Genomic DNA, 13,465 nt, shown 5'->3' on the forward strand with positions numbered 1-13,465 from the left:
GGAGGTGGATAACATTTTTAAAAATGATTTATTTTATTCTAAACTTAATCAATAAAAAAGCATTTTCATAATAATAAAATAGTAAAAAAAATTGTACAACAAAGCTATTTATGTTCAATTTGCTTATTCCTTTTAAATATATAATAAAATTACCATGCCACTTTTTCCCTTTTTTTTTCTTGCCCTTTTGATCTTCCTCCAAGATGGCTACCATTAGACACAAATATATACATGTATATACATATATATAATCATTTTATATGAACTTCTATTTATCAGTTTTTTATCAACAAACACCCATTTTCTTTACACATCCTTTTTAATTAATTTGGGTATTTATAATAGTCAAAATGACTTAGTCACTCAAAATTGTTCTTAAAACATTATTGTTATTACTGTATACACCATTCTCTTGGTTCTGCTCATTTCGCTCTTCATTCCTTTGTGTAAGTCTATCCATGTTTTTCTAGGATCATCAAGCTCATCATTTCTTACAGCACAGTAATATTCCATCAAAATCACACTGGGAATCCCCACAATTTCCAATTCTTAACCACCACAAAGAGAGCTATTATAAATATTTTAAAGCTACAATATAGGTTATTTTCATTTTTCTTTCTATTATCAAAGAAAATAAAGAATCTTGGTAGGCAGCTTAATTACTCTTTGGGCATAATTCCAGTTTGCTCTCCAAAATGGTTGAATCCTTTTCCATATCCCCTTAAACATTTGTTGCTTTCCCCTTCAATCATTTTAGCTAATCTGACAGGGTATAAAATGATATTTAAAGATTATTTTAATTTGTATTTCTCTATTAAAAAATGATTTGGGAACATTTTTTATATGACTATAAATTATTTTGATTTTTCATAAGGAAATTGCTTGTTCCAGTCTTTTGACCATTTATCAATTGGGGAATGATGTGTATTCTTATAGATTTAAAATAAAGTTATTTACATATTTGGGATGTGAGATCTTTATCTGAGAACCTGTCTATAAAACTCCCCCCCTATTTTCTGCTTTTCTTCTGATCTTGGCAGCATTTCTTTTATTTTTGTACAACCCCTTTTAAATTAAAAGTAATTGAAATGATCAATTTTACAACACACTCCTCTCTATTCTTTTGTTTATTCATAAATTATTTACCTATCTTGCTTTAATTGAGATCATGAATTCATTTTGATCTTATCTTGATAGATGATAAAAGATAATGGTCTATACCCAATTTCTGCCAGACTACTTTCTAGTTTTTCCAACTACCAAATAATGAATTTTTATCCCCCCAAATTTAAGTCTTTAAACATGTCAGATACAAGGTTACTATATTTTTTGCTGCTATAAATTGTATATTTGCTTTGTTCCACTAAACTACATGAACAAAATTATTAAAAAAAAAACTTTTTATAGAGATTTTCTACAGATTTAAATAATTGGATTAATATTAATTGTTCAGGGGCAGTCAGAGCCAATAGAAAAAGAATGACAATTTGCCTAACCTAGCTTATATATTCAATGACATCTCAATTAAATTGTCAAAAAGATTTTTTTTACTGAATTAGAAAAAACTCATTAGGAAGAACAAAAAGTCAAGAATATCAAAGAAACTAATGAAAAAGGTAGGTTCTATTATCTTCATTTTACAGTTGAGGAAACTGAGATAAACAGAAGTGACATGACTTTCCTCAAGTCATATAGCTTAGAAGTGTCTGAATTCAGAATTCCTGTCATGAAGCCTAGCACTCTATCTACTGTAACAAACAGCTGCCTCGTTGAATGTTTGCTGTTGGTGATGTTGTCCATGCCCTGAATAGGGCACTAGAGCAACATCATAAAGTGTTTTCCATTGAAGAAATTACTTTATCCTGAACACTAAATAGAGAGATTTGGATACCATACTTGAAACATATCACTTTTTTTTTTTTTTTTTTAGAAACTTCACTCACACCTTCTTTTAATTTCTGCAAGAATGGGGGCACCTGGAGGAAGGATGGATGCTTTTGTCCAGAACAATGGACAGGACTGAGGTGTACTATAGGTAAGTTTCTTTGGGCCAAGGTTTTAGTTTTAATTTTTCCTTGTGTGGCCATGTGGTGAAAGATTCTAGGTCTTCACCACAGTTCTATATGGAACCTTATATGAGGATAACATAATTGGTCAATAGTCATTCAACAAGCATTTGTAAAACTCCCACTATCTGCCCAGTACTGTGTAAAAGGGGATCCTCAAAAAAGACAAAAGACAGTTCCTATTGTCAAGAATCTTACAGTTTAGTAGTTCAAGAAATGCTTGTTAAACACAGCCTATGTGCTAGACAGTATTAAGTGCTAGAGATAATGAAGATAAAGTGAAACAATATCTGTCTTCAAGGAACTTGTATTCTATTCAGGTGAAACATTTATACATTTAAGTAAATAAAAAAATCAAAGTAATTCCTAAGAAGTGGGCACAGATCTACTCTTTGTAAAGAAATTGTCTTTCATATTAGAAGTTCCAGAAGGCACAAAGAAAAGGTACAGAAGTGTGGAATAAATATTGGAACGCAGGGCAGACATGAATAGTTTGAGAAAATAAAGAATAGTGATCAGGAAGGGAAGCCTCAGCTTAGCCAGCCTAAACACAGAAATGTCGAGTGAAGCCATAAGGCAATAGGTTGTGACACCTGGGTAATAATTACAATAATCAGGTCATCCTAAAAATTCAGTTGATAACAATAATAGAAGTTGAAATTTCTTCTTCGGTTACTTAACCAACCATCCCAGAAATATACTTTAGGAGGAGTCAAGAAGACCTGAGTTAAAATCCAGTCTCAAACAGTGCCTGGTTATGTAAACCTGGGTAGACCACTTAACAATATTTACCTCAGTTTCCTTCTTTGTAAAATGTGCTGGGGAAGGAAATGGCAAGACATTCTAGTATCTTTGCCAAGAAAATCCCAGAAATCTAGTACTTGTTGTAATATATTTGTTTGTTTTTATCTGGACCTCTGATTTAGGATCTTAGAACTAGAGATAGAGGTAGAAAGGATCTTAGAGCCCCTTATACATTGAAATACAGAGAGGTTAAATTACTACCTGAAAAACACATAGGTGATAAGTATTGGGAGCAGGTATTTGAACCCAAGTGCCCTATCTAACATTCTTGCAACTGAAATGACTGAACAACATTTTAGGAGTCCATTAGCTGCATGGAGGAAACACTGTGTAATCCTTTGAGTATATCATTTGCATAGTCACAGAGCTGTTTAAAGCAAAATATGGCAACAGTCAATGACTGGAAAAACCTGCTTAAACTGTTATGAGTGATGAGCCATACCAGTCACCACTCAGAAGAGGATCAGTGGCACTTTCTCACTTAAATATTTGTTTTACAACCTGTCTGTGTTAGTCCTGTGTGATCTGTCAAGGCTTTCAGATAATTGGCCAAGCTATTCAAAGGCAAATGGCAGAGATGCTTCAGATCAGGTAGTCCAGGGCCCAAAGAAAGATAGTTTTCCTTCATTAGAATATGAGCTCCAATCTGGAATTATGCCCAAAAAATTATCAAATTGTGCATACCCTTTGATCCAGCAGTGTTTCTATTGGGCTTATATCCCAAAGAAATACTAAAGAAGGGAAAGGGACCTGTATGTGCCAAAATGTTTGTAGCAGCCCTATTTGTAGTGGCTAGAAACTGGAAAATGAATGGATGCCCATCAATTGGAGAATGGCTGGGTAAATTGTGGTATATGAATGTTATGGAATATTATTGTTCTGTAAGAAATGACCAGCAGGATGAATACAGAGAGGACTGGCGAGACTTACATGAACTGATGCTAAGTGAAATGAGCAGAACCAGGAGATCATTATACACTTCGACAACGATAATGTATGAGGACATATTTTGATGGAAGTGGATTTCTTTGACAAAGAGACCTGAGTTTCAATTGATAAATGACGGACAAAAGCAGCTACACCCAAAGAAAGAACACTGGGAAACGAATGTGAACTATCTGCATTTTTGTTTTTCTTCCCGGGTTATGTATACCTTCTGAATCCAATTCTCCCTATGCAACAAGAGAACTATTCGGTTCTGCAAACATATATTGTATCTAGGATATACTGCAACATATCCAACATATAAAGGACTGCTTGCCATCTAGGGGAGGGGGTGGAGGGAGGGAGGGGAAAAAAAAATCGGAACAGAAACGAGTGTCAATAAAAAAGTAATTATTAAATAAAAAATTAAAAAAAAAAAAAAGAATATGAGCTCCTTGAAAGCAGGGATTGTCCTACTTTTTAAAAAAATAATTTGTATCCCCAGCACTTGGGCAGCTAGGTAGTATTGTGAATGGAATACTGGGCCTAAAGTCAGGAAGATTTGTCTTTCTGAGTTCAGATCTGGCCTAGTAGCTGTGTGACCCTGAGGCAAGTCACTTAACCCTGTTTACCTCAATTCTTCATTTGTAAAATGAGCTGGAGAAGGAAATGGAAATTCCAACCCAGAATTTTTGTCAAGAGAATCCCAAATGGGATTATGAAAACTCTAAAATAACTAAAACAACAACACTCCCAGAATTTAGCACAATGCTTTGTACATAGTAAATGCTTAATAGTGTATTTTAATTCATTCATTCATACTTGTAAGAAATTTATATTATAATGGGAGGGGGGCAAATACATATATGGTATATGATAGTGCCAATAGATAGTGCCAGGTGAAAGATTAGGGATATGGTTTGAGAGGGCAATCTTCTCTGGAGGATAGGAGGGGGTAGGATTAAAGGTACATTGGGATTAGTCTTGTTGGACCCTTTTATTCCATTTAAATCACCTCTAGGTAATTTTGACCTCTAGGTAATTTGAAATTTGAAAATGTCTGTTCTATTAATGAATTCTAAGTGAATTTCTTTTCCATATAGTTAATTTCTGTAACAAAAGCTCCTTTGGCCAATTCAGTTTCGACATTATCGTAGTACACAAATTTGGACCTTCCATAGAGAAATGTGGAAAGGACACCCCAAATGGTATGTATTATTCTCTTTGTATAACTTAGGTATAAAAACTGTGATATTGTGTCATAACCATGATTCATGGGACAGGTCTCAAAGGGATAGGAGGAAATTTAGGCAATGCAAAAGCAAATGATAACAATAAAGTTTATTTGTTTAAAAATCCCTTCACTTGGCCCTGGTAGTCATTTTAAATATTTTTCCTCCTTTTTCATTGACAGATTCCTAGAATTACCTATTATCAATAATTTCCACAGGTTTTTTTTGATAGTGTATTCTTATGTTTTAAAAAGACAAATTGAGCAATGCTTACATATATGTATATTTACTTTTAAATAAATTTATATTGTGTGCTACCATCATGCTAATTTATGTATATCATGGAATTTATGAAATAACAGAAATTTGGAAAGGATGCAATAAAGAAGAAAACAATATTTGACTTTAGAGTCAAAAGGGAACCTTTGCCATTTATTAAGTAGAAACGTGATATGATCAAATTTCAGTTTTAAGGAAATCACTTTAGAAGTTGTATGGAAAATTTTTTGATGAAGGAGGAGACTTAAAGTAGGTATGAAATTAGGAGGATCTTATAATAGTTTAAATAAGAGGTATTATAACTAGAGTGATGACTATGAGAGGAAAGAAAATGGGATTTATGCAAAGGTGATGTGAAGATGAAAACAGACAAGACTGGACATTTGACAACTGATTACATATATATATATATATATATGTATACATATATATATATATATATATACATATACAAGGGGAGGAAGAGTGAACTGTTGAGGATATCTTTGAAGTTGTACAGGTCTAACTGGAAGGATGAAAGCTTTCTTGATTGAGATGTTCATAAGAGGAGTGTATTTGGAGGAAAACTTTATGTAAAGAAATCTACATTCTGTCATAACCCAGTCATAACTTCTCAATCAGTGAGAGTCACTTTGTCCAACTAAAAATTAAAAGATGAGAAATAGAATTATTATTCACTGGTTACTGCTCCAGAGTCAATTTTCTGAAGAACACTTGTGTTCTCTTAGGGTAGGGGAAAGATACCCCAGAAAGGCAATGATTTTCCTAATGACATCTGTACAGATGATTCTATGGGTTTTTAAATGGTACTCTCAGCAAGGGGGTAATTTGGGAAGTTGCATAGTTCCAAGAGGGAAAGCATTGTAGCAAGCAGGTAAATGTGATTGCATTGGAGACAAGTCTTACGAATGGACAATCTTCTTAATCTCAGATTAGTTGATTATATACTCCTTCAGGCCACAGCACCCATGTGAAATGGCTCCCTCAGAGATTATTAATGATATATTAAATTAAAATTGCTCAGCATTTTTGTGTAACCTTTGGGAAGTCTAGTAAAGGTTATGGACCACTTTTCAGAATAGTATTTTTAAATGTTTAAAATAAAAATTTTAGATTACAAAGGAAATAAAATTATGTTAAATACAGTTATTAAAATTTTTTAAAGTTCACAAATCTCAAGTTAGGAACTCTTAATCCTCTCTCTGTTGATTATTTCATTAGCTACCATGGGTTAAATATCAGTGCTATGCAAAGCATTCCCCAAACTATCTATCCAGTCCTCATCTTTTCTCTTATACTCCAGTATTATATTTTCTATTGCTTGCTGGACATTTCCTCCTGAAAATTCTATAGACACCTCAAATAAGTCCAATGCAGAATTCATGCTCTTCCTTCTAAGCTTTCTTTATGTTTAAAGCATTAGGACCATTCTGTAATATAGTCACCATTTTACATAAATTATTTTTCAAAAGAGAATGAAGGTTATCATAAAACTCCTTCAATTTGGACAAATATACTGTTGGCCAAAACTAGAATGGATAAAGCAAAGAAAGAAAACTACAAAACTCACTAAGGAATATTGATACAAATATGCTAAATAAAGTACTGGCAAAGAGACAACAACAGTATCAAAAAATTCATTAAGAAGAAAATTTTAAATTAAAAAGTTTTGGTACAAATAAAACAAATGTAACTAAGATTAGAAGGAAACAAAACTGAAAGAAATTTTATGACAGGTTATCAAATAAAGATCTCATATTTCAAATATATAAAGAACTTTGTTAAATCTGCAAGTCATTTCCCAATTGATAAATTTTTAAAGGGTATGAACAGGTAGTTTTGCAATGAAGAAATCAAAACAATTTATAGCCACATGATAAAATGTTTTAAATCATTATTTATTAAATAAGTGTAAATTAAAACAAGATTGAGTTATTTTATACCTACTATATTGGCTAAAATAATAAGGGGGGAAATGACAAATATTGGAGGGAATGTAGAAAAATTGGGACACTAATTCATTGTTGGTGGAATTGTGAACTGATCCAACCATTTTGGAGAGCAATCTGAAATTATGCTCAAAGAATTATTAAACTACCTATACCCTTTGACCCAACAATAACACTATTTGGTCTGTTTCTTTAGATAATTTGGGAAAAATAAAGGGAAACTCCATGTTCTAAAATGTTTACTGCAGCTCTTGTTGTGATGATAAAGAACTGGAAATTGCAGGGATGCCCATCAATTTGGGAATGGTTGAACAAGTTAGGTTACATAATTGTGATGGAGTGCTTCTGGTTCATGGTCATCTCTTAATGTGGGAACAGTATAGGATTTTAAGAGGGGACTAATTGTAATATTTTTCTTTTCATTAAAGCGGGCTTGCCAAAGGCAAGTAGGTATTGCAACAAGACCATTTATGGTGACATAATCTTAGGAAATGTCTCAGAAGTGAACTGTAACCAAAGCCTGGAGACACTGGCAGCTCAGGTACATCTTATGCCATATTTGACAGATACCTTGGAAAATAGTGGGACACTACCTTAGACTCACAATGAGTACAAGTCAAGTCAGGCCATCCCTTCTCTGAGCCCCCATTTAGAGAAGGACTTTTAGGATGAACACTTTTTTTTCATGACAATTTAACAGAGGCCTACTTAAATTTTGTGAGATTGTGCATTTTCTAAAAGAACACACCCTTTATCATAGCTGAAAATTGCATGATAAAATGAAGGTATCTAAACATGATAGAATTGTAGAAGTAGAGCACTAGCAGGAACCTTTAAATTCTACTTAATCTAATCTCCCATTTCCATCAAATATATCTATTAAGGGTATACTTGACATAGGCTGATATTCAGTTCAGATTTCATATTGACATTGGAAGGTAGGCAGGAAGCAGACATTTATATACAAGGGTTTACTATGCTAAATGTGAGATTATAAAGATAAGCCAAAAAACCTGAGTTCCTGCACTTGAGGAGAAGTATACATTCTAACTGGAGAAAACAACAACAAAGGGCAGCTGAAAGCAGAGGGAATGGGAGAGAAGAGTATCCAAGGCCAAAAAGTCAGAAGTACAGCCAGGAAGGGAATAAAGTTTGGCTATATTTGACCTCTTGCCAAAATGGAGGCCCACAGAAGAAACTCAGCAGTGGGAAATTATTGAACAGATAAAAAGCTCACTTTTTCCTGACTAGCCCAATTATTAATTATTAATTATCCAGAAATTGTCTCTTGGTTTTTCATTTGTCTCACTGTTATATTGTATTTTAATTTATTTTGTTATACATTTCCCAATTACATTTTAATCTGCTTGGACCCATGAGAACATTGCTATTTGAATGATCACTACCAGCACCTTAAATTTATTATGTCTAAAGCTAAGCTAATTCTTTCCCCTAAATTCATTCCTCCTCCTTGTTTCATTATACCTGTCAGTGATAGTCATTCACTGAGCCTCCCATGTTCAAAATCTTATTATCTTTGACTCATCCCTTTGCTTTATCCCATACAGTCAGTTACAAGCTCTGAGTCAATCTCCACAATATTTCTTGAATTTTTCCCCTTTATCTGTTTATTCTGTCACCCTAGCGTAATCCACATAGGCAATTATTATTGCTCAGTCGTTTTTCATCAGATCTGACTCTATAGCCTCATTTTCTTTGTATTTTTGGCAAAGATACTGGAGTGATTTGCTATTTTCCTTCTCCAGCTCATTTTACAGGAAATTGAAGCAAAGAGTGTAAGTGATGTGCCCAGGTTCACAAAGCTAGGGGTATATGAGGCTGGATTTGAACTCAGGAAGATGAGTCTTTCTGACTGCAGGGCTGGCTCTCTATTCAATGTTCCACCTAGCTGCCCCCACATGGGCAATTTGAGACCTCCTAAAAGTCTAATTCCAAGCTTTTCTAGACTCTCCTTCACATAGCAGTAGTCATATTTACATGCGTTGGGCAAGCCATTCATCAGCTTAAAACCCCACAATTTCCCACTATTGCCCATTGAATAAAGTTTAGAATCCTTTGCCTGGAATACAAAACTCCATAATATGTTAGCAACCTGGAGGCTCCCATTGAGACATAGGGACACTGTGCTGAGAGCCCCAAAGGGGTTAGATGCCATTTAGCCCCAAAAGTTGCCCTTGTGATTAGGATCCTAGAATCTTCAAGTTGGAAGGAAACTCAGATCTTATCTAGTCTGACTCTTACTTGAATAGAAGAAGCCCTTTTACTACAGCCTCTGTAAGTAATCTTTCAATCTTTTCTAGCTTTGGAAAAATCACCACCTCCTAACTCAGTAGCCTGTTCCACTGGGAGTTGGGGGTGAAAGGAGGCAATTTGTACTCCTACATATAGATGCATTCCTTTGGATTAAACATTACCCAATTCATCTGTGTCTTCCTATAAAATACAAATATACCTGAGATATTGAAACGTGTCCTAAGAGGAGGCAAGAACCAGATTCCCATCTCAGTTCTGTCACAGGTTAACTCTGTGACCATGGGCAACTTGCTTCATCTTTAAAAATAAGGAGATTGATCTAAACCATAGATTTAGCACTGGAAGAACCTTTCAACCAACTAGTTCAATCAATTCATTTTATAATTAAGAAAACTGAGACTCAGAGAGTGACATCCCCAAGGTATCAAAAGTTGCAAGTCATAGGACCATGATTCAAATTCAGCTCCCAAATCTAGCATTCTTTATATTATGTCGATCTCTGAGATTAACAAGTCAGATGATCAAAAATTTCAAATTTAAGAGATAGAACTAGTAATCATAATTCCAAAATTCTAAACTTTGGAGCCAAGAGCACTCATGTCAAACTTCCAGTCAAAAGTATTCATTAACCCCCTACTATGTGCTAAACTCTGTGCTAAGTAAAAGAAATATAAATACAAACAGAAGTGTTTGCCCTCAGGGAGCTTACATTCTAATGGTAGAAGACTACATATAAAACTGAGCAAAAAGGTGATGTTCAGAGGTTTCTGAGGCATAAAATCCAAGATACTCAGAAGTGTAATCTGAAGAGGAAGGAAAATTTGATTCACCCGGGCTTCCTCCCAAAAATGGAATCAGTCACTGGAAAGGAGAAATTGTAGGGGCCAACAGTGCTTCCAGTGTGTGAAATTCAGGGGGGAAGTAAGCTTCTAAAGTGTAGAGGTTTCTGGGATATTATAAAATAAAACTGGAAGAATTCTGAGTGCAGCCTGGAAAGGAAAAAAGAATATAATGTCAATTAGTTTTATTCTATTTTTCCATTTGAGGAAGGGACCAAGGTACTACATATTGAGTTTTTTGTTTTTTTTGTTTTTTCCTTGAGGGGAGGGAATGAACAGGGATGTGTAGGAGGTGACAAGTTAGGGTAAAAAGAGATCGAGGATTAAGAAAAAGAGGACAAATTTTGCTTGTTTTAAAATTTTGCTCAGGAGTGGCTGGGTCAATCCCCCTAAACCAGCCTTCCTCCATATAATTCTATCATAAGAACTCTGATTACCCTATTTGCCAATCCAATCTTGTTGCCTAGAAGCAAGAGTTGTCCAGTCTGGGATTCTGATTTGTTTTCTGAAAGAGTGCTGCCATCTAGCCAGAATTAAAGAACATGAATGCTTATATTCAACTTTATTAAATGAACTATTTTGTTGATTTCCTTTTATCTACATACAGGGTTATGAAACTGAAGAAAACTTTCAAAGGTCATCTCTCATGTTTCCAATACTATTCTATTTTTGAAAAGTCCTAAAATAGTGGGGGAAATTCTAATTTGTATTGTTTTGCCGATTTTGACCTTTGGGAGGCAGTGTGGTATTAAGAAAAATGGCTGGATTAGGCATTAGGAGATAGGTTTAAATCCCAACTCTATCATTTGTTATCTATGTAACCTTGGACAGTCTTTATTACTTAACCTTTTTGAACTTTATGCTTTTTAAGGTCTTTTCCAGTTTAAAATTAGTGATCCTAGGAACCGATAAATATGCATTAAACACTTAAGAAAGTAGAGGAGGAAGAGAAGGAGGAAAAAGAGGAGGAAGAGGAAGGGAGGAAGGGAAGAGAGGAAGATGAGTGTGGAAGGAGGAAGAGGAGGAGACAGGTGGCACAGTGGAAGGATAGTTCAAATCCTAACTCAGATCTTCCCAGTTGTGTGATTTTAGGCAAGTCACTTAAATCTTTTTGCCCTCAGTTTCCTCATCTGTAAAATGGGATGGAGAAGGAAACAGCAGACCACTCCCGTATCTTTGCCAAGAAAACCCCAAGTGGGGTCATTAGTTGGACACAACTGAAAAACAGCAAGTGCACTGAGGATACTAAAAAGAGATAAAAGATACTATTCTTGGCCTCAAGGAGCTCACATTTTAAGGAGGGAAAACAACAAATAAACAAATATATACATAGATAAGATAAATGGGAAATAATTAAGAGGGAAGATAATAGAATTAAGGGGTGGGAAAAGACTTCCTTATAGAAAATGATGTTTTATCTAGAATTAAAAAACAAACAAACAAGGAAACCAGTAGGCAGAGATGAGCTAGGAGTGCATTTGGGGTTGGGGGGTGAGTAAGGACAGGCAAAGAAAATGCTAGAAGCCTGGCACATAGTAGACGCTTAGTAAGATTGATTAAAACAGCCAGAAGTACTGAACTACTTGGTGGGAAAAGGCAGCCTCATGCAAAATCATTTTTCAAAAGATTGTATGATATCTATAAAAAAGTGTGCAAATAAATGTGTGAAACTGGGGAAAGTTTTGTTTCATTTTGTTTTAAACAGGTAGAAAATATCCCAGAACAATCTCTTAACATTTCTATGGAAGTCCAGCTTTTAACCTCCGATACAAACAAGCTGACCGCTGAGAATGTCTCATCTGCTATCACTGTGGTGCAGCAGATTTTCAACCAGTCCAGAAATGCAACAGATGAGGTAAAACTCGCAGGGCTCCACAAAAACACAACCCACCCGTTGTTCCAGATCTAGGACTGGGGAAAGCGTTTGTCACTGAAAATGTGTTTTTTATTTTGTTAAATATGTGATCCAACACACGTTCTCCTGTTTGCTTTAATCATCAGGAAAGAAAGCATCAAGTGTTATTACTCAGGTACTGTTATCTCAATCTGGTGCTTTAACCAATATTCTCTCACTTGGCCTCTGGATTCCCACAGGTTATCAGCATCCTCAGCCTTTTGAAGCTGCTTTCTCTTAATTATGATTACATAAGTTTGTTCGTATAAATCTAGTCAATCAATAAATATTTATTAATTATCTACTATGTGCCAGGAATTGTAAGTATTGAGGTATAAAGAAAGGTAAAAGACAGTTCCTGGTCTTAAGAGGCTTATAATCTCATGCAATCAACTATGTAAAAACAAGATATACTTAAGACAAATGGGAAATAATTAAAGAGACAAGGCCCTGGAATTAAGGCAGATCTGAAAATGTTTCCCGTAGATCAGGACTTTTGAAACTTTTCCCACTTGGGATCCCTTTTCTCCACAGAAATTTTTATGCAACCCTAGACATATAGGTATATAAAATAAATATAGAAACCAAATTTTATTGATTAATAACAAATAATTTCATGACTCCAACATTCTATTACAAGACTACATACAGCTGGAGCCCACAGTTTAAAGTTTTACTAAGGAAGCTGAGATTTAGGCTGGAACTGGAAAGAAGCCTGAGAAATCAGGAGGGAAAGATGAGGAAGGAAAAGAGGCACAGGGGACAGTGAATGAGTGTCTCAAGGAACAGCAAGGAAACGTTATGGGGATGTCTGAATATGTGGGCTCAGGAGACAGATGTAAGAAAAAGTAATATTTTTATTTGATTTAGAGATGCTAAAAAGCTGCTGGGCTTCATGTGCTTATATATGCTATATGTATATATAGCTAGCTTTTATATAGCATGAAGATTTGCAAAATGCTTTACAAATATTATCTCATTTGATCCTTAGAACAACCTTAGGAGTTAAGTGCTATAATTATCTGCATTTTATAGATAAGGAAACTGAGGCAGAAAATACTTAAGTACTTGCCCAGGTTCACATAGCTATTAAGTGTCTAAGGCTGGAGTTAAACTCCTGATTTCAGTTCTAGCTCTCTGTTCACTAGGAGACCTAGTTGCCTACTATAGATTAGCATCGTTAGATTATAGTTGATAACATAAA

General features: G+C 34.7%; 1 protein-coding gene across 1 annotated transcript in view; it reads left to right on the plus strand.

Moving 5' to 3' along the window:
* ADGRG7 (adhesion G protein-coupled receptor G7) overlaps positions 1–13,465 on the plus strand; it is a 73,600-nt gene that overhangs the window by 20,634 nt on the left and 39,501 nt on the right. The window contains exons 2-5 of the mRNA XM_051985197.1: positions 1,931–2,035; positions 4,898–5,002; positions 7,683–7,795; positions 12,073–12,222. Coding sequence (XP_051841157.1) covers positions 1,931–2,035; positions 4,898–5,002; positions 7,683–7,795; positions 12,073–12,222 — 473 coding nt within the window. The remainder of the gene's footprint in view (positions 1–1,930; positions 2,036–4,897; positions 5,003–7,682; positions 7,796–12,072; positions 12,223–13,465) is intronic.

This window comes from Antechinus flavipes, chromosome 3 (genome assembly GCF_016432865.1).
Source record: "Antechinus flavipes isolate AdamAnt ecotype Samford, QLD, Australia chromosome 3, AdamAnt_v2, whole genome shotgun sequence".
NCBI classification, from domain to species: Eukaryota; Metazoa; Chordata; class Mammalia; order Dasyuromorphia; family Dasyuridae; genus Antechinus; species Antechinus flavipes.